This window comes from Cyclopterus lumpus, chromosome 23, assembly GCF_009769545.1.
Source record: "Cyclopterus lumpus isolate fCycLum1 chromosome 23, fCycLum1.pri, whole genome shotgun sequence".
NCBI lineage: Eukaryota > Metazoa > Chordata > Actinopteri > Perciformes > Cyclopteridae > Cyclopterus > Cyclopterus lumpus.
Window position 1 is genome coordinate 11,279,131 of NC_046988.1, and position 22,543 is coordinate 11,301,673.

At 43.8% G+C, this 22,543-nt stretch overlaps 1 protein-coding gene across 1 annotated transcript in view; it reads right to left on the bottom strand.

The window, feature by feature from the left end:
• magi2a (membrane associated guanylate kinase, WW and PDZ domain containing 2a) overlaps positions 1–22,543 on the bottom strand; it is a 165,829-nt gene that overhangs the window by 43,230 nt on the left and 100,056 nt on the right. The window contains exons 3-6 of the mRNA XM_034526240.1: positions 19,064–19,183; positions 15,039–15,254; positions 11,992–12,202; positions 7,975–8,054 (exon numbers count right to left, since the gene is read on the bottom strand). Of these exons, the coding sequence (XP_034382131.1) occupies positions 7,975–8,054; positions 11,992–12,202; positions 15,039–15,254; positions 19,064–19,183 (627 nt within the window). The remainder of the gene's footprint in view (positions 1–7,974; positions 8,055–11,991; positions 12,203–15,038; positions 15,255–19,063; positions 19,184–22,543) is intronic.

Here is a 22,543-nt window from a genome sequence, read left to right on the forward strand (position 1 = left end):
TTTGCAGAAAAATGAAGTCATTTATTTTGAGATTATCCAGGGTTGCAGGTCAGATCAGCAGATATTTTACTGGCGCAAAGCTCAGCTAACCTTCTGAGCTCTCTTTGAGTCTTCCAAGCTTTTATTCTCATCGCCAGTATTTTGTCTTCATAGGAACCACAGACGGGCCCGGGCTAAAATGACTGATGAACAGAAGTAAATATTTCCTCAATCAGTATAAGCCATGATTTATAAACTCGGCTCCCTGCTCAGTCAACAAAAGGACCATTTTCCCGCATCTGTGCGGATATTCACCATCCTGCCTGTCACAATGAAAAGCACAATCAACAAAGATGTAAAGAAAAAGAAGCTGGCCTGTCAGATGCAATATCTCCGAGCGTGTTGTTGGTTCAGCATGAGCTTCTTCTGTTTCACTTGGGGGGGGGATGTTGCTTAAGACTTGACCTGAGACTGGAAGACAAAGACTTACAGTTCTCATGGGACAATAACACATACCTCAGGGGCAGGCGGACATGGGATAGCCACATAGCTTAAATATGCATCTATTAGGCCTGTGCAAGGAAGCTACTGCATGTGCTCACACGTGCTCAGTACTTGTTACGAGTGTAACTATATAATCATCACGCTCCTCCCTGAGGACAAGTGCATGAGCTCAGTCGTACTAACGATGTCAGATAATCACATATCTGTTTCGAGTGTGATGAAACTACACCGGCTGGGACAGTGTTTGACAGAGATTAATGCACTGAGATATACCCTCATATTTTCACATCAGAAGCCAATTGACATTTTCTTCCCTCCCACTGGGGAAAAAGGCTCATGGTTCAAGTCTTTTAGAAGATCGTTAACAAACCAATACATCTCCGTCGTGACAGGAAAAGTCAACGCAACAGCCACGGCGCCGACACCTAATCAGTTAATTGCGCCACTTGCTGGCAACAATGTTCTCCTCGTGGTGAGCTCTGCTCAATTCCAATGAGCTACACACACCGCCCCCCCCCCCCCCCAACTTTCTTTTTACCCCTGTTAAAAAACACCTGCGCCGCAGGAGCGCCGCATTGTCCTTACATTCCCTCCAACGCACGGTCCCCATGGTCTCCGTCTCAGAGCGAGCAGACAACAATAGTTAAGCTCCAGAATGAAAATGAGAAAAAAAAAGAAGAAGAAGAAAAAAAAAAAATGAATTCACAAGCATGGAGCTAATCAGGAAATTCCAGGGACAGAAGGAGACGCACTGAACGGTGACCTGGCACTTATTCTCTCCTCTTCTGCCTCCAAAGTCCTGGTTTCTTTGGCGAGCTCTATGTGAAAAAAAAACAACAATCCCAACAACTTATAGCTGCACACAAAAAACACGCACACTTTTCTCCTCTTCCACTTTCCATCTGCAATATTGCTCCAGCGAACCCTCCCACCGCCCCCGTGGGGTCAGGAGAGGAGCAGAGAAAGTGCTTTTAAATAGGACAATTAGAATAAAGCAGCTTGTTTTATAACAGCTGTCGACGAGATAAAAGGACGTATGTAGATGAATTGGATTCAACTAATTTCTAACTCAATTAGAGTCAAAACAGACAAATTAAAAAATTAATAAAGATACATATCGGGATGGTGGTGTTAAAAGCAATTACATGACTCGTCTTGCAACGTGCTGATTGGAAAGATAATTTGAGCATAATCAAGGTGGGGAATATGGATTCAATCTTCTAACACAATGTACAGTAATTGCATAGCCGTCAATTGACGGAAAATTAATCTTCAACAATTTTGACAATCGAGTCCTTTGTCAGGAAGAATTGGCAAAAAAAAGAATCAAGGGGAAATTAACATTTTGGGGTTTTGGACTGTTGGTTGGAAAGGTTTGAATGTGTTTTGTGGAAGATTATAAAGACCATCTTTTAATATATCTTCTCATACATTTAATTGAAAAAGAGGTTGTAAATAAAATAACCCAAATTGTAAGTTGTGCATCATACTTTAAAGCTACTTTGAGGAACTTTTCCGAGTATTGACTTGGGTGGCCCCTGGGGGCAAAACCGGTTGTGTTCCTTAAAAGAATTCAGTCAGTTCAGGTTCCCCCGTGCCTCCATTTTATCCAGCAGGACCACCAGGAATCCTTATTTGTGATCCAGGAAACCCTTTCAAAATTACGTGAAATGCGCAGTTAAAATATGAAACTCAAACTTTTTACGGGGCTTAAACACTCGTATCCCCTTAAAAGAGATGAAAACCCAAACAGACCCCACAATGCATCAGTCCGTCTCTCAGCACTTTGACTTCGCCATCCCATATGTGGCACTCGGCACTGAGCACATTAATCCCTACTGGAGTTGTACATCTGGAATACAGTAAACAAAGATATAAGATATAGTTTTATTTAAAAAAAAAAATAGAAAAAAGGCTCAGCAACTTCCCAACAAGAGTAAACAGCCTATTTGTCGTGGACTATTTCTAGCTGTGGATTAATACACGTCTGGTGCTCTGGTATATTTGGCAGTGTTTGTGGGATCGACTCAAAATAAACGCAAACGTTAATGGTCGTGAAGCAACACGTCACTTCAGTATATCACGGTTGGGCAACATACTTAATACGTGTAAATTCAGAAACTGTGTCCAATACGAAAAAGATTGTCAGCATTAGCAGAAGATGTAGCTTGATATCACAATAACCAAATCCCACACGATACTGAATCCTCTGTCATGATCTTGACGTTGTGTTGATTTATTACCCAGCTTAACTTAGTGCAACAGCTGGCTTGGATGCAGTTAAAAAAAAATTAAATCCATCGCAGCTGATCCACACACACACACACACACACACACACACACACACACGCTCGCACGCGCATGCTGACAGCTAATTCAGCATGCACGCAGCCTTTTTGAATCCTCCTTCCAATCTCCAGGCCTCAGGCATGCTCTGCTGGGGATGTTCTCAAAATACACCCATCAATCATGCTGCAGACAGCTTCGCCGGGCCCTCCCCTGCTGCAGGAGTCTCAAGGTGAAGGAGGGCGCTGCGTCTCTCCCGTCTCTAATCACTCACCTGTAGGACTGCACACACACACACACACACACACACACACACACACACACACACACACACACACACACACACACACACACACACACACACACACACACACACACACAGACAGAGATGTGCGCGCGCACCGTGGAATGAGTGTGCTCTCGTATTCAGTGTCCCCTAAAAAAACGTCCTGCAGCCCCCCCCCCCCTCCTCCCTAAAAATAAAACTCACAAAAGGTCTAAGGTTCCACTGAGCTGGCCAGAAGGACAACTCAGCGAACAGGAGAGGTGAAATCTCCAGAACGGGAGCCTTGTGGCATCCACATGTGAAGCACACGATGAAGCATCGGCTTTTCTTTTTACCTGTGAAAACAAGACACAATGCAGGACACAGGCCCTGCATTGTGTCCCCTGGAGTGGGTGTTTGTGTGTGTGTGTGTGTGTGTGTGTGTGTGTGTGTGTGTGTGTGTGTGTGTGTGTGACAAGATCGGGAGTGTGAGCCCGACGTCAGCCCGTGAGAGACGAGAATAACTTTCGCCTGTGAAGCTCCTCACATGACCGGAATGAAATTACAGTCCGGCTTTGGTTGCCGTCTGTTTTCTTACGAGCAAAGTCAGCTGGGACCGAAGACAAAGGACGCTCTGATACGATTACAATCCTCCAAACCTGAGCATCATCAAAGGTATAATCCCTGTATGCGACTACGTTTGTTCCTCTACTGTACAGCCGGCGCTACGTGCGCTCAGCTCTCTTCCGGATGCCGTCTGATGAAACATGCTGAAATAGTGACGACAAAAAACATCTTAAGAGCGTTGTCTGATTTTTCATTCACTTATCGTTGGGGGGTGCTCGCTACCTGCTTTGGCACACCTGAGGTGGCAAAACAGGCGGAGAAGGAAAAGAATACAGTGAAGCAACGACGGGGATGCTCGGTTTTATTCTCAGCCAACAAATATTTGGCAGGATGGGTGGGGAAGAGGTGGGGGGGGGGGTGTACAAGCAACTTTAAGAGTGGGGGGAATTAAAGCAAACAGCCTGTCCTAGTTCTTTTCGTCGACTAAAACAAGAAGAGGATACAGGAGGACAAGTGGGAGGGGGACAAAGATGGATATGGAGGCAGGGAGGGAAGGTGGGAAAGATGGAGGCAGAGAAAAAAAACCATATATAGTGTGAGTTATGTAACAACAAGGCATCTGTGATGTCAACTGCTCCGTCTTCACTGGAGCCGCCGCTCCTTTGAGCTCCTAAGCCGAACACACTGACGTTCAACATGAGTCGTCTTTACCAGCGGTGGAAGCGTTTACTCATGTATTGCATTTAAGGACAGCTTTCAGGTACTGGAGTGTTTTCACGTTATGCTACTTTGTACTACTATTTCATAATATTTCAGAGCAAATTATTGTACTACGGAAAATGTGATGAAAAAATAAAGATCCTGCAAGTCATTATAATGAGATACCATCTCATAATTATGATTTATCATCTCTTAATTATGACTTACTGTCTCATAATCATAAGATGGTATTTCATAATGATTTACAGGATTTTTTTTTTTTCATCACCGGGGTGAAAATGGGCTCCCATAATTATCACTTGTTAGGCAGGTAAAGATATTTAAAGATAACATATGTGTCTTATAATAAATACATTGTTATAGATTAAACAAATCAACGGTGTTGATAAGAGAAAAAGGGAAAAATAAGCTCCAACTCCGACAACACTACACAAGACTTAATGTAATAACAATCCAATGATATTATATATTTTAAATATAACAGTAATTATGCATGATTAGTACTTTAAAAATGATAATTAGGCCTCATTCCATCAGTAATAACACTGTATACACAAAGTGAATTACTGGGATGTCCGTTGTAAACATCCATCACAGTTTACAGATCAACTTCCTGCTTGAACTTTGACCTACGAACACAGTTCTGTGCTCAGAGTTTTCTCGTGCGATAAGGGATTATTATACATTTTGATACTCTTTTGAATTTGACCTCCAAATAAAGTAGTTAAATAAATAATCTTTAAAGATACATTTTCACGATAATACTTACGTAATCCAAGTACACGACAACACAAAACACGGTTTACCTTTTATCGGTGTATTTCGTGGCGTCGCTAAATCTCAGTAAATGATCCAAATACGTCTTCCGCATCTGGTGTTCACTGTGCACCAATGTGCGTTCGACTCCATACTCAAAGTCCCACTTAATACTCTCGCTCTCCTCCTCTTCCTCCTCCTCTCAGCCTGTTGTCCCGTCACAGCTCACAAACGCCACCCTGCAATCCTGTTAGCGCTTATCAGAGCGTGGCTCAGGTCCAAACACGGACTCGCACATCTACCTTCTCCACCAAATCGATAGCACATTTACAGAGGCAGTTTTTCTTTCCCGACCTGAGCTCAGCTCTCAAGGGTTGGCTGGTGCCACCGGGGCCATGGAAGTTCAGAAGGGAACGACACACTTCTCCTGTGGCTGCTCACACGAGCCCCTTCAACTGGAAGCACGCGCTTACCGCCGACAGTCAAGAAGAAGCCAATCGGCAGCCGCAATCGCAGCTCTGTGAAGCTGCACTTACAGAGAGCTGCTCTGAGCTAAATGCTAACGTTCGCCACGTTAGCACGCTCACAACAACATGTTGCATCTTACTTTAGCGTGTCAGCACGCTCTAATTAGCTATTGTACAAGTATACAATATTGGATGAATTACAATTAACCCGAACCAAAAGGTTAGGGATCAAACAAAGTTATTACAATTCATCTTCAACCCTGGTCGAGTTTATGGCTGTGAGATATTCAGTATGGACCACGAAGGATGACCGACAGATGTTTTTATGGCAAAGGAACGCCACTTGAATGACTTTATTACCACAGTCAGCCCCGACTGACTGAGTGTGACGGACTTAGTCCAACGTTGTTAAAAGTATGAATATCTATTGGCCCAACAATCGTAATGTGTGTCTCCCCACTTACAGACCTGCAGCCACCATTGAGCACTACATTCCCTCCAGCTGGGACTAACTGGATTAGTTGCCCAACCAGATCAATACCAGTCCTCACAAGTATCATCACATCTCGTCTGGTGGAGTGTCCTTGGCGGATAAATAGGATTGGAAGGGCTGGAGATAAAAGGCCAAAATCAAATTTTGAGTAATTCCTCACAGTCTTTGTTTCTGTGTCATTTCATCATGTTGGAGATCTGTCTCCCTTTAATGTCTTAAGATTTAGAGAGAACGGGGAGATTCAGCGACAGCACTTTTGAATAAAATGCAAGATCAGGAAAGTAATTCTACTGCAAAGATAGAAACTAATGTGTCAACAGGAAGCAGCCCTCATGTTAAATGCCATCGCACACAGTGCAAATATCTTCAGACCAGTTGACATTTCTCCTTCTCTCACTCTATCTCGCTGCAGTCAAATGGCGTCTGCAAATACCTCTTAACATTTGCTTTGTCCAGGCAGCAACCTCCGGGTCTGAAAAAGTGAAGCTAATGCGGTAACTTTCATTCTCTCTAGTGGCCAGCAGGGGGCGACTCCTTTGGTTGCAAAAAAATAAGTCTGATTGTATATGAGAAAATTACTCTACTTCTCTCTCAGTAAACATTGTAAACGTGAGTGTATGGTCTCCAACTCTAGTTGCAAGTCTTCTGTAATACATCATCAACTTCAACTTCTTATATACGGGCTTTGGAGATAAAACCCCAAAACTGGACAAATCCTAACTCGATGATGGTGCTCATTGGATAGTTAAGGGAAGTTATTACAATTCACCTTGTTGGGAATATAAATGTATGTACCAAACTTTATATAAATGTATGTACCAAACTTCATGGCAAACCGTCCACTAGTTGTTCAGCTATTTCAGTGTGAACCAGAGTGTTGGACTGACTTTGTTTTATTTCAATGGAAATGGAATCCTTTGAGCAGTTTGATGGCATCACCTTTGAACATCAAACTAAGAAAAGTAGCACAAAGATTAATTGATGTTAATAACAATAATTAGCTGCATCCCCACTCACCACTGAAAGGTCCCACACACCTTACACACACAAAGCAGGTTAAAGCGAAAGCAAAGAGTCATCTGAGAACTGTTTTCAGGAGCGCTTGTCCGTCTCTCTGCTTGTGTGTCAACCAAATGTATTTTTAGAGAAACTCAATCCGTGTGGTCACACCTTTACCAGGAATATGCACACATATGCCCCCATCCCTCCCACCTTGGCCATACACCAAAACAATCACTCAGCCCAACAAAAAATAAAACGACTGTCATTTCTCATTTGTTGTCTATGTCCATCTCCGAAATCCAGCACTTCTACTCAGCGCCACTACCTCGCTGTCTATAACTCAGGCGATATATCTCCACTCGATCGCACACATAAAGAAAAGACGAATGGTGAAGTGGGGAGTGAGGATGAGGGCGAGAGAGATAGCTGACACGCATGTATTTATGTACGTTCGTCTAGAAACTCGCTGCATTGAGATTCATCCCTCTCCTTTCTTTCTGGTGTGTGTTTGTTGTGTGCGTGGGCGGGTAAAGGACACTTCACACATTTCCCTGAGAATAAAGACGTCTTTGTAACCTCCAGTCTCTCTGGACCTGGGCTTTAAACACACATATCACGGGGCTTCCTATCCCCAGCAACGGGTGTTGAGACGCGCACACACACACACACACACACACACACACACACACACACACTGTATAACTCATATAATTTAAATCCTACGCCGGCTCACAAGAATCCACCAACGTCCCTCAAATGAACTGAAGTCTCGTATGAAATCATCTCACTATGCATCCCGTCAGATCAACAGGCAAAGGTTTAAATCTTGTAAAATTAATGCTGTGTGGAACTTGTGCAATTAAAATGAACGAACACGAGGAGCAAGAAAAATCAGAAGGAAAGGAAAAATAGAAGATAAAAGACGCAGCACTCACCATCCTCTTTGCATTCCTCGGGCGGCTTTGCCTTCTTGGCTAGCCTCGGGTCCAGCCACGATGTTGTCTTGGTGTTGTGGCTGTGGAGAGACGACAGAGAGAGAGAGAGAGAGAGAGAGTGAGAGGGAGTGTGATAGATGGCGAGAGAGAGGAGACTTGGCAGAAAGAGAGAAGGAGGTCGGTGGATTCTTAATTCGGCCGGAGAATCATTTCAGAGAGGAAAGATGAGATTCCCTCGTGCGCCTGCCTCTAAAAAGGTGGCGAGAGAGACGAGAGGAAGAAAGAGAGCGAGAGAGTGAAAAAGCTTTAAGTTAACAAAATGGCAATCAATACTTTTAATTTGCTTACTGTCTGTCATTAGCAGGCAGAGGAGGAGGGGGGGATAAGATAGAGGGGGTGACTGAGGGAGTAATGGAGGGGAACAGCTGTGAGCTTGGCAGATTCATCCAGAGCCTCAGGCAGAGAGCTGGATCTAGATCAGTTATGATGTGCCAGGGAAACTCGATGCATCTCCACAGTTCAACTGAAGCTCCGGAGCCACAATGGGCTCCTTCATGGTGACAGTAGGGAGGGGGTGGAGGGCAGGGGAGGTGCACACAAAGTGCCAACGGAATAGAAACCGAGGTGAGAAGATGAAGGAAGACGATCCAGTCAAGAAGCGAAGCTTTCTTTTTTCGAGACTTTCAAGCTCTTCTTGACTTTCACTTATTTACCAACTGAATTATTTTTTTTGGTGCAGTTAGCCGTTAAATACAGATCATGGGAATGCTCCAATGACAGGAATAACAATATATGTAAACAAATACAAATAAATGAAAATGAATCTATACATTCAAGCTGCGTTAATTATGTTTTTTTTGGCCAAAGCTAGCTGAAAATACAACATCTCATATATTACACCTTTAGAAAATGTTTGCAAACTGTTTTACAAAACAGGGACATTAGCAATCATCCAGTCATGTGTCTGTCAACATGACACATGTACAGTAAGTCCAGTATTTACTCTCCTTTTAGCTCTGTTTTGGTCTCCACCAACTCCGTAGGAAAGTATTTGGCTCTTTAGGTGCTACAGTGGATGTTCAAATCTCTTCCCCAGCTAGCTGCCACCTTTGCCTGCCTGCTGTTGTTGTTGTTGGAAACATCAGCGTGAGCAAAATGAAAATAATGAGTGTTAAGAGGCTAAAAAAGCTCCACAGAGCTATAGGGTTTGGTGCTAATTGTTTGTGGGTCTGTTACTGAGTGACACCTTTCACGTCACAAATTGTCATTTAGTCATTGTTAATATGTAAATATAAATTTGTGCAGCTTCATGAATGTTTAAAAATAGCCCAAAAAGAAAGAAAGCCAATCAACCCTCAGCGTATGCAGACATACAGCAGCACAGTGAGGATCAACTTGTTTCAGGCTAACATTAGCATGCTAACATGCTCATAATGACAATGCTATTATACAGACGTTTAGCAGGTATAATATTTACCTTGCTCACCATCTTAGTTTACTGTGTTAGCATGCTAACATGCTCACAATGACAATGCTATTATACAGATGTTTAGCGTGTATAATGTTTAACATGCTCACCATTTTAGTTTACTGTGTTAGCATGCTAACATGCTCACAATGACAATGCTATTATATAGACGTTTAGCAGGTATAATGTTTGCCATGCTCACCATTTTAGTTTACTGTGCATGCTAACATTAGATAATTAGGACTAGACAAAGTATAATTGAGGCTGATGGGAAAGTCTTTAATTAAAATATTTATATAACCATGAATTGTACATGAAAAAGGTTATGGCATCACACATTTATTCCAATTCATCCAGAGAGGAAAACGAATGACTGAACCAAAATTCACAGTAATCCACGCAATATTTGTCGAGGCATTTTACTCAAAAACTGAAAAATGTCGACCTCGTGGTGGCACCATGGCGTTGAGATTTCTGACCTAATGGTGGCGCTCCAGGCAAAACTCTGGATATTTCCATCTGGACCAAAATAGTGAACCAACAGACGGACATTGCCATCCCTAAACGCAGATAAAAGTGGGAGATTAAGGCCTGCGCCAAATACAGAGCCAAATAAAGTGCAGTTCAAGGTAAGGTAAAGTCTGTTTTTCTCTGCTTTTGAGTCTGCTCCAAAGCATCGCACTCTTTTCCTTGCTCTTCCTTCCTGTCTTCTATTGCCATGCATTACTATTTATAGTATAAATATCCACTTCCACTGCATCTTTCTAGTCCTCCCACTCACCTTCTTTTCTACCCCCGATCTTTACTATTTTTAATCACTCCGACTTTCTTTTCCTTCCATCTCCATCTCCCTCTATTCCTCTCTTCAGCCGCCTCACTTCAAGGGCCGCAGGTAAACAAATTGATCTTGTATGGAGGCAAATCAAAGGCAAGCATCCCCATGGCAGCTGCTATCACTTTTGGCACGGCATCACATACGCCCAGACAAAACAAAAACTTGAAGCTACAAATTCAGTGGGCTAACTGCATTAGTTGTGTAATGTGCTGATGGGTGTGGGAGCATGAAATGTGTCTGTTTAGGGGAGGAGGCATATGGTGAGTTGTCTGCAGTGGCGAGTGGCGGGGGGGGGGGAATAAAAAAGTCTGTCTCTGTGGCAAGTAGACATGCGCCTAGCTGGATGAAAATCACAGCCGTCTCGACGCGTTCAAGTGCGGCGGGATTCAATCAATGGAGAAATGTAGCCCAATGACTGCAATGATCTATTGATGCAATAAAAAAAAGAATACTTCTAATAGCAGAATAATTTCCTATTATGGCTACATGAATTGATGCTACACAAGAACACATGTCCACATCCATGAACGTATAATCCTCCCCCCCAGCAAAAAGACACACAGCTACTCCATTACTATTAAGTAACAGACTCACCTCCGCGGTTTTACTGCGGCTGTAAAAAAGCTAACAACTCCAATGAATTACACTTAAGAGCGAACAGAGCAAGGTATTCATTCCTAGGGGAGCCTCTAAATCTCATTAAACCACCAAGCATTAATTATGGCCTCGGTGTGTGTGTGTGCGTATTTGTGTGCGTACACAAGGGAATATATACAGAAGTAAATGGACATGTTCCGATCTCTAATGTAGTAACTCGGGTTCAATTTGACTTTGTTGCTGCAGAATGAAATGACTCATCGTGCGATCTCTGAAAAGCTGGAACATAAGCAAGGTTCTTCGACAACAATCGCATGGCGGTTTCTTTTATAAAGATTTTGATGAAATCTTTTTTTTTTACCTTTCATCAGCCAAAGTTTTTTTTTGTTTTACTACTTCAAAGCTATTTATATATCAACAATGGGTCACGTGAAAGGAGTTGCTTTTAGTAACAAACCCAGCTCTACACTTTCCTATACCTTCAAGTAGTATTCAAGCATCTTTTAGCCCCCTGCTTTAGTTTTAAGGCCTAAGCTGTATTTCTTTTTGGATCAGTATCACCGCTTCAGTAAAACAGTTCTACCTGCTGAGCACCAAACATAGTGGAACATTTAGATGCAGGACAGCCACATATATACATCCAGAGTTAATGGAGATTAAACACGGAGCAAAAAGAGGAGTGAATATTTAAACTTTAAAGCTACACTAATCAATATTTCACAATGAGTCGAATGAAAAGAGTTTAGGAATATTTCAGCATCTTTTGGTTTTTGGTTTCATCGCCCTCCAGATGCAGCAAGGGAATGAATTGAATGCTATCGTGACTTTGTGTTTTCTGTATCCATAAATAGGCAACTGTTTGCTAACACGCTCGCCTTATCAACTTTATAAGATGCTAATATGTTATTGTTGTGTTTACAGATTGTTCTGCTGCTTCCAGGTGGCCATAAAAAGAATGCCGCTTTAAAAGTCGCGAAGAAGATTGCCTTCCATCTGCTGAGTTTTTATTCCTTATCGCAGTGAGCTTTACGAAACACCCGAGACCAGAATATCCAGATTTTGTCAGTGATGCCGCGTGGCAGTCCTGAATCAACGTTGATGTGACCGTGACACTTACTCTATGAAGTAGACCTCTCCTTTCTCTGTGTACGCCATCTCCCAGTTGTCTGGCAGTGGCCCTAGCTCGTCGTTGTCCTCTGGTTTGGGTAGCGTCATTTTCGGGGAGTGTCCGTCTTCTTTGGGCGCCTCAGGTGGGGCCTCGGTCGGGATGCTCTGCGGGGCGATGTCCCCCGAAGCGTCTGTGCTCTTGTCCTCATGTTCGCTCGACTCTGAGGTGACAAGAGAGAGCAGGATGCGTCAGACGCGAGCTTATCGCTCAGGGAGGGAGGAGAGGGGGTGGGGGGGGGGGGGGCAAGGGGGGTGAGGCGGGGACGCAGGAGGCAGGGAGAAGGAGACTGATTTAGAGTCGACGGGGTTGGCATGCAGACGGTGAAGAGGAAAGAATGATTAGAGAAAGGTGAGTGAGAGGCGGTGACTCGAGTGAGAGAGAGCGGAGCGAGGTGGAGGCAGGAGACGGAATGATGGAGGTTAACAAGACCGCAGAGACGAATAAAGCAGAAGAGACAACAGAGATTGAGAGAGAAGCCGGCTGTGATGCCCTAGTTTGAGTTGTGGCAGCGCATTCACACACAGAGAGAAATGGCGGGCATGGAAGAAAGAGAAAGAGACGGCAAGTGTGTGTGTGCTTCCCGGACGAGCGCTGCAGGAGGGAAGTGGAGAGGGGACGAATGAGAGCATGGAATTGAGAGATAATCTATGGGGAGGGGGGGGGTGAGCTATCTGCTTAGATCACAGAGCCCGCTGCGCTCTATTGATCCCCCTTCAGTTCTCCTGGTCGGCCCGCATTCTGTCCATCCACGGAGGAAAAAAAAACCCCTCCCCCTTGAGCCGAACGCAGCAGCCCACTTTAACATGCAACACGGCCCACTGCTCAACCCGGAGTTATCGAGCATCTCAGCGTCGCCGATAGGAATCAGTTAAAAATGTTTCTAGCATTTTCTCTCGACTCAAAGGAGTACGGCGAGTGTCATCTGCATCATCGGGTGTAAGCGTCGATAAGAACTGGGCACGAGGCAAGCTGAGATCCCCAGATAAAGCCCCCAGGAGTCCTACATCAAGTCTGAAGAGTAACCGGGATTGTGTGTTTACCGCGAACTGTGTATGAAGATAGACGAAGGCGAAAGCTGCCACTAAAAGTAATGACAAATGATCTTGTTTAACCTTTAAATCACTCATTCTTTCATTTCTTTTTGGAATATTCCCTACCTTTTTAACATCTTTTAATTTTACATTCATAGTTTCCTAGTTTTATACATTTCCATGCTTTCCATGCTGTGTTGAGGAATTTTATATACAAATTTAAATGTCGATTAAACGACTCAGAAAATGTAATTATAAAAGTCTTAACTGAGCCAACACAAAGTGATACAAGGTATTTTTCCCGTTTCTGGAAACATTGGAACAAGTGTTTGTATGTTTTTAAACCACAAGTGACTTTTTAACTGCAGTAATTGTATCTATGTCCCTGTATTGTATTGTATTGTATTTTATATATTGTTGTTATATTTGTGTTTATTGCTTTATGGACTCATGAGTCTGGAATAAAAGAAAATATATAGTAAATCTTGTTTTTAGATTTGACTTACCTAATAAACATGACCAAAAGGTGCCATATACTGTAAAAGTTACTCAAAGTTGAATTCAAAATAATAATGTGCATTTAATTATTCTTTCACCTTCTTTCATTCTGTAAAGCCCTTTGTAAACAGTTACATATCCATTGACAGTAAGCCTGTAATTCTATACGTTCATTTTAAATGTCTTATTTTGATTTAATTTCCTGCATTTAAATGACTTCATTCTGCATCTTTCTTTCTCTTTTTCTTCCTCTCTCTATTTATTTTATTAAGTGCTTTGTACACATTTAGAAAGAAGCCATATAAATAATGTTGTACTACCATATTGTACAGGATACATTAACATCCGCATGTATGTATTTCTCTCATAAATTAAGTATCCTACCTTGTTTGAGCTCCCTGCCATATATGAAAATCAAAATCTCATCCTCTTGGCCAAACGCTTTGACTCTCCGTTCTGTTGTGAGAGACTCGGCTGTCCTGAGGCAACGGAACCAGCTCGGAAAGTCACAGGACCAAAGCATGGTTTTGGAATCAGAAAAATCTAACTCATAAAGCCTCTTTTATAATGGTCTTCTCATGTGATCATGTGATGCATTCAGAGTGTTTGTTTGTGTGTAAGCGTGTGCATGTGTGTGTTCCTACTTGGATATTCAAACAAAGTACAAAAATAAATATAAAAATTAAAAAAGTTAACATTTTTCTTATCCAGCCAGCGCCATGTTCAGAATCTTGTTGTTTAAAGAAATACCTGAACAAAGAAAGGTGTCCCTCTATTATTTATACCTCACAACGTTTGGCCTCGTTGCGTGCGATGCTGAATGTCACTCCTGCCTATTTTCAGGGTTTACAGACGGGGCTGATTCACAAGTGAGAGGAAACACTTAATAAAAATGTCCTTTGTTGTTTATTAAAGAGGCCGCAGGCTCCTGTTGAATTGGAGAGCAATGGAGTGTGTGTGTGTGTGTGTGTGTGTGTGTGTGTGTGTGTGTGTGAGTGTGTGTGTGTGTGTGTGTGTGTGTGTGTGTGTGTGTGTGTGTGAGTCTGCCCTCTGGCTATCTCGGCCGTGACAGCGCTCGATAATGATACCTAATAAATGATCCCCAATTCTGGAGAGAAAACGGCACAAATGCTTTAATCGTGGAAGGTTGTCCGCTGAGAGTGACTGTATAATTCACATTTTACATATCGTGCCATTGAGTTGCACGTGAAGATATTTGCGGAGCCAATTAAAAGTGCTAATCTGCCATTGGATCGTTTTATCCAAGAAAAACCATGCAAAAGCAATATGTTACTGCCTGTGTTGCTAGGCAACCACTCCAGAGCCCAGTTACTCTGGACTAAAACAAGACCGCTGCAGATCGGCCCGACCCGAGGTGTGACCTCGGAACCGGCTGTCACGACGAGGCTCCTGCTTTCTGGCGACCTCTGACCCTGTGCCTGTGGAGGTCGTGTTCGGGGGGCTGACCTGGGGTGACAGCGACACCGTTGCCGTTGACGACGGGTCTCTCCTCCTCCTCCTCCTCGGGGGGCTCGATGCCGGCTTTCTCCATGTTGCTGACCGACTTGTTACGCTTCCTCTTGCCCTCGGAGGTGGGTCTGGCGCCCGGAAGCAGCTGGTCCGTTACATTTAGCAGCAGAGCGCTGGGCTCGGCCGGAGGCTTCGGGGTGCCGTAGAAGTTATCTGGAACAGAGAGGAGGAAGACTTGTGAGGCGTTTTATACGCTTAATGCTTTCACGCTTTATTTTCAGCCAAATGTCCTAAAGGGACAGTTCACCCCCCAAAATCAAAAATACATTTATTTACAAAATATTTTCATCAATCTAGATTGTTTGTTGGACCGGGTAAATAGTCGTCATGTTAGCACGGTCATTGTCAGCACGCTGGCATGCATTTAGCTCAAAGCACCTGTGCGCCTCATAAAGTTGATATAGCGTGGCTCCACTCCTCTCGCCTCGTTTCCTTTTCTCTAAAGTGTGACGAGACAATATGTTTCTCTCAAGAGGGAACGAGGACACACACGATTGTTGACACTACTCCGCGTTTACACTTGTAAACCGTGATAAAGGAAAACGCATAGCAATAACAGATGAATCCAAAGCACATTTCCTAAATGCAGAGAGAGAGAGAGAGAGAGAGAGCATCTCAAAGAAAAGGCCTGCAGATCTAAGGCAGTAAGGATGAGAGGAGTGGGAACTGTAAGGTTGTGACACCTGTGCACCAGCTGAAGGGGAGGAGGAGGGGCTTGGGCCCTTGACAGCACGTCAAACTCCCCGCTGAAGCCAGCTGACCCAGGAACACACAAGCTCGAGGATCACGTCGTGTCTTACACGATAAAGGATAAAATATGCACAAGGCAACGCATGTTATGCAAGCAAAGACTCTTTAGTGTGCTGAGGTCTGTTGTTGCAGAGTCCCTCCATCAGTCACATCTGGCTAATGATTGATTAGACTCTGTATCTCTAAGTTTTCGGGCTTTGTTCAGAGCCGACTGCCCTCCTCTGGGAACTTTTTTCCACTTTCCACTTGGCTCGGACTCAACAGCCCATTCCAGTCTTCTACGTTGACTTTACATTTTTACTGTATCCTTCGTTTGCCTTCTGACAGCCACCCTCCGTCTCCATCCGTCACTGTTAAAACCACAGAACTTCTCCTTCATACTTTAAGGTCACTTTCTATGAACAATTTCCTTCTAAAAAAGGTAGAAAAATGCTGCCAGCTAATACTGTGGACTGTGAAGAGTACTGGTACTGTGCGACTGTTGCGGGAAACACATTGAAATGTCAATTATTAATGAGAACAAACAAAATTACATTCACATCTTATTGCATCGCTTTGGCTGTAGATACATCAGAAGCCGAGCAAATCAAACTGTCTGTATCCGCATCGAAAGTGACCCTTCAAACGAAAAGGTTATATGTTTCCCCGTGGCTTGAAGAAGTCACGCGACTCTCAGGCTTGTAAAACTTTTTAAGAAACACCCCAGAGTGAAATAATGTAGTCAAGCTGAATCCTCGACTGTTATTTTTACCTTCTGACATTTCGGAGGTTTTTCACACAACAGCGGCAGGCCTTTTGTGTCTGAGTCACAGATGCTGGAGCGAGATGTCAAATCGTGTTGTCCAAAGTCTGAACGATGCTCTTTTCTTCTAAAAGATCAGACGCTATTCGTCTCTGAGACAATTCTGAATCCGAGAGCGTGAAAGAAAGAGACGCGTCTTCTCGGAAATCGGGTCTGCGGTCGTCGACCCGAACTAACTGTAGCCGTCTCGCTCAAGGGCGGACGTGTCGGACACGGGGGAGCCAACGTGAGTCCGCTGGGCTCGACACTTTTAGGGACAAGAAGAAAAGCCAGAGAGATTTTTTTTAAATTTTTTTTAACTCAATTGGAAAGTTCATGTTCTGGAAAACATGACGGCTGCAATGAAACATGGAGGAGAGGAGCCTTGAGAAGATTACGGGATTAGAACCCCCCCCCCCGAACACACAGACGCAAATCCTGGAGCCTTAACGAGCCCAAGATTTGACGCCGAGAGAAACTAAGAGTCCAAGTGCTCCACGTGGGAACTTAAATGACCCGACTTCGGGTCTGGACTCTCGCCGATAAAACGGTGAGAAAAAAAATAAAGGTCTCAATTTACAAAACCTGAAATGATTCCGGGTGAGATGACAAAGAAGCGACCAAATCAATATTCAAGTCAACGCAAACCCGAACGTTTAGAGCCGAGGTCATCGCATTGTGCGATGCTTGTATAGGTTTTCAAGAGGTTTTTTGGGGCTACTTTTCATCGTTCTGCATCGACAATCAGAGCCTGTAAAATATATTCAACACAGACACTTAAGCTCGGACCAACAGGCCTCTAGTTCACGGGGCCTCAAACCTTACAGGAAAGAAAGGAGCCCCTCTTTTCAGCTGTTTCAATGTGATAAACAAAAACACAATTCAATTACAATCATGTTGACACCACTTTATTTCGTTTTAAACGGCGGGGCATTTTATTCAAATTGCATTTGGACTCAACTTGACAGCATTTAGACATGTCAAGTAATTGATATTAAAAGCGTTCATAAATTGAACCGTAAAAAGACCGGCGCAGTCCTAATATATCCAGACATTTAAAATGACCAATTTAAAAGGGTCTCAACTTAAAAATAATGAACTCGTTGCTGCGTGTCACAATCACATGAGAGTTCCTATTGATACAAAGCTAACGTGGGAGGTAGTATTGGACACAATAGGCTGGTTTAATTGACGCAAATGTGTGTTTTTTTTTTATGATACATCACCTATTCTTTTAATTCAAAACAAATAGGTTCGCCGACCCCCGACAGAGTGCAATGGACCCCTCTTTGAGAATCTGCTATTGTCTCATCTGAAAAGAAAGAACTCAAGTGACAGGACATTAATCAAGATTTGGTGGGTGTGTGTATTTGAAAAGTATTAAAAATGCCCTCCAGGTGATCTGAGTTTAAGACCCCTCTCGATTTAGAGCCACAAAAAAACACATTTCTCAGACAGAAAGTTAAAAAAATGTAAACGTATGTGGCATAACATGAACCTATACATTAATATTTCTATATAATTATCCCCCCAATGCTTTGTGCTGTGTTTCTAAGTCGTGAAACCTTGAGGGCACCATTAAAAAAGAAGAATAAAAACACCTCACAAAGAGCCACCTTAAGTCAGGACTTTTAAATGTTCTCCCCTTCTGCCTCACTTTCCACATCTAATTGGCCCTTAAATTATTAAAATATATAAAAAACGAGTGACTACGTGGCAGGAAGTCCATCTCCCCGTCCACGTGGAAGGCAGCTCCCATCGCTGAAAGGATGTAACACTGCTTCCGAAAACCAACCGTTAAATTGCCCCCTCCCTCCTCCTTCCTGCACTGTGGGTCAGGTGGGAGAGGAGAAAGTTAGCTGCTGTGTGTTATGATGGCAGATAGGGTCCCCTGAGCTTTCGAGGTGGCCGGGCAGATTGAGAGCTGCATTTATTCTAGGGGCTTCAAAAAAAAAAAAAATATCCAAGCCTCGGGCGGTCTGACCACCGGAGAGAGGGGATTGATAGAGTCTGTTTGTTTCGATTAGCCACTGCAGCTCAAGGACCGAGCCAAGAGAGAGCCAGCATGAAGGTACTGCATGCAACTGTGTGTGTGTGTGTGTGTGTGTGTGTGTGCGTGCGTGCGTGCGTGCGTTGGCTTCTCTTCATTCAGATATTACAGAAGACTCCTTTTAGTGTCCTACATGACTGATGACACTCTCGTCTCCACAAAGCCAAAAGATGGATGGGTGGAAGCATACTTGCGGCGAGCGGACGTGGAGCGATGAGCCCGTCTCAGCATTCACTCAAACCGCCGTCACTCACACGAAGAGAGAGAGAGAGAGAGATACAAAAAAATACGCCTGGGGTCCCATCAAAAAAAATAAAAATTAGGAATATCACAAAAGAGGTCTGGCCGCAAATCACAGGCGTGACCCGACTAAATCCTTACCTTCATATGTTCCGCTCTCTAGCAGGGCTCCACTTTTCTCCAATTCCATAAACCGGTCAATGGTCACGAAATTATAATCCACCCCCGGGACCTCTCCCTCCTTGGGCTGCCTGGTTGTGCCTGCAGGAGATAAGCGAGAGGAGTTAGAGCCGCCGGAGCTTTGAACGCCCCGTCGCCGCTGAATGAGAGGAAACTTTAAATAAGAGTGACTCATTCTCGAGTGTTTTAGAAGAGATCACAACACGCTGGCGCTGAAACACGCTGACCCTGACCCAGCTCCATTCATTAAGTGCTCTTTATTCTCCCTCCCCCACCTCCTCCCCCAGCAGCATACCGTCTCAGGAGCTAAGTGATGCAATTTGTACACCGAGAAGAGAAATGAAGTCAATTTGCATGGAGCTGACAGCATGTCGAGGACTTCCTGACAGGAGCCGCGGTTCTGCCGGCTGACTGGTGCAAATATTTTTTGCCCCCGTAATCGCAGAGTTTTCAAGTCAACTTCACTGACACGCTCATCATCGCTCCTCCAGTTACGGGGCAAAAAACGAAAAAAAACAATGAGTGTCAAAGTATTTATGCTGTTAAACTGGATTTACAAACGACTTCCTAAATACTTCCTTGTCACCAGATGCTAATTAGACTTGTTAAAAGCTGATCCCGGCTGTGATAACGCGAAGGCACTCTACCCCTGAGGTGCCGAATGGGTTTTTCACAACCGAGCAAGGGTTGTTCGCACTAAAAGAGGAGCCCGTAAAACACACTCGATGGGCCCTAAGCGCAGCATAGTAAGTATCCATCTGTGTGCTTTAAAGTGAACAACCGGGCCACTGATCACCTTTGGTTGGCGGCGTGGGGTGGGTTGACTTTAAAAATAAATAAATTTAAAAAAGGCCAACTGACATCGCTCACGCATCACTACACGGGGCTGGAACAATGCCGGCGCTGTGCAGTCACTGGGCCGGCGAGAGCCACCATAAAGCACCACAAATTACACCGCTTTAACATTGGTCTCCGTTAAAAACAGAGATTGCGATGGCATTAGTAACGGCCTGACAAACGCTTCCACCGGAAAAGAAAATAACCAAATCTACGCTTTTTTTTTAAAGGGATTTTTTGTTTTCTTATTTCTTTGTACCAAATAGATCCTGTCGGAAAAAAAACATTAAATTATGCGGAACTGGAACGCCATGAATGAGGTCGACTGAGGACAACGGTCATGTGACAAAGAACTGATGTAACCTCGACTGAACTTACACAGAGCAGAGAGGAGAGGAAACAACTTGGAAACATGTTGCATCCATATAGATTCCATTCGGGTGGTCCGATGTTCGAGGAAAGATGAATCGATATTATTGGACAACAATTGTGATTGAACTGCTGTTTCATGAGAAGAAAGGAAAAACATCTTTAATCAAGACTCTGGTTCAGACGTATGGTTTTCAACTTTCTCCAGACGGCATCAAACAATGTAAAGATTGGAAAATGAATGCAAATGAGGCCGTTAAGCTGCTCGCCAAGCGTTCCCAAAGCCGCCTGGTTAATATGCTGATTAATTGGTCCGTAAATGCAAGAAACTTGAGGCACAAAAGGGTTAACATCATCTCGTCTGATTGAGACCACCGCTGTTGAACCCTGGTTTTTGTTTACAGAAAACTCAAGTCTGAAAAGTCACTTTCTTTCTCTGGCAATCAGGTTGTCAAACACGGCCGGCGTACGGAATAAAGTGGCGCCCTGTTTGCAAAATGTTTTTACTGTCGACGACCTTCAAAGCCAAAACATCAAACTGGAAACCTGCTGACTGAGTCGTTTGTAAGAGCTTATAAAACCAAATGAGCAGCGGGGAACGCTGTCATTTGCTGTAAAATATATGTGCGTGCGTGTGTGTGTGTGCGTGTCGCACCTTTCTTGATTGTGTCTGTCTGCATGGGGGCTTGTGTGTCAGATTAGCCTCCCTCACAGGCGGAGACACTGACTGAGCAGCGCACACACACACACACACACACACACACACATTTCAAAGAGGACCTTTGATGTTGTAGAACTATATTTAGCAGCATCTTCTGCTGGGGACTTCTCTCGGGTGACAATTTCTAAAAGGAGCCAACCACAATGCCTCCCAGTCCTTTGTATATAGGTCATGATCCCGTGGTGCAAATCAGCGATTCTCAATAATAACCTCTGCACACAGCCATGATCTTGGATATTTTTTTAGGAAGGTATAAAACTGTTTACAATGCCTTGATTGCAGCAAAAGGGAGAAACTGAAATACTAAATACTGTGCCAATCTTTTTGGCTTCTCAAACACCCTCAGATGTGGTTTCATGAGCGTGGGAAGCTCACTAAAAATAAGTATTGATTTATTTATTTTTTGCACAGACATCCTCCCTGTCTGTCAGGTTGCTGTATAGTAAGGACACCGAGAAATAAAGAACGACAGATGAGAACTGTACTGATTCAGCAGTCGATTCGCTGCACACTGGAGCGGAAGTACTAACGACATTAGAGCTGTGGTGGCAACAGAGGGCTGTGATTGGTCGGCGTGGATAGTTTGTGTTTTCGCCTGCAAATGTCCGACGTCAATGGAAATTGTTGACAGGCAAGTTGGAGAATTGCTTTATTTATATGATATACATAATGAAACAGTACTTTGATGTTAACATCAGAGACAGTATCTCCTTTTAAGAAACTTCCAACACAAGATGCTCTCAATGTCATAAAAACAACTTCAGTTACTGGAAAACTTTTTGTAAAGTTGTCATCCTGAAGATTGATCTGCTCCCGATGAAGCTTTTCAACTAAAAATATTGCAAATATGCCCCCCAGCCTTTTAATCATGACTTTAGCGATAAAAGATTTCATGGCGATAGTTTGTTCTCATTGTGGCTCGAGATCACGAAGGGAATAAAAGAAGGTAGCGATTCCTTTGGGGTGCACTGCAAATGAAACACGGCACAAAGCGGCAAACGGATGCGATCCAACGCTGTGAATCAATCGCTGCACTGGGACCATCACCTGTGAACTGAAGCGTAAACAGGCACGTGTGAAGAGAGGCAGCAGGTGTAAAGCACGGGAGAGCGGCTGAAGTTCTAGCGTGGGCTGAGTCTGTCGTGGCCTTCGTCCACCGTGCGGTTTTACCAGTGCGTACTCCACAACCCCCGCGGGGGCCACGAGTCCAACTCTCACTCGTGTGCGGCTGAGCAGCCGGGTCACCTGTCGTGATTTCATACCGTAAAGCTGCAACAGAACGCGGTGAAAACCGCTGCAAGCTATCCCCATGTTAATACAAAAAAATGCGCAACCTCTATGCTCGGCTTCCCGATTTGCACATTGCACATTAAAAACCCTATAACCTGAGATAACTGTGGGCAATATGAAAAGGCTCAACGGGGAGCCAGACAATCTGTGGAAAGCGGAAACATTGGCCTCTATTTGAAACAAAGGATTTCTATCCGGAGGATATCCGGAGGCATCACGGAGAC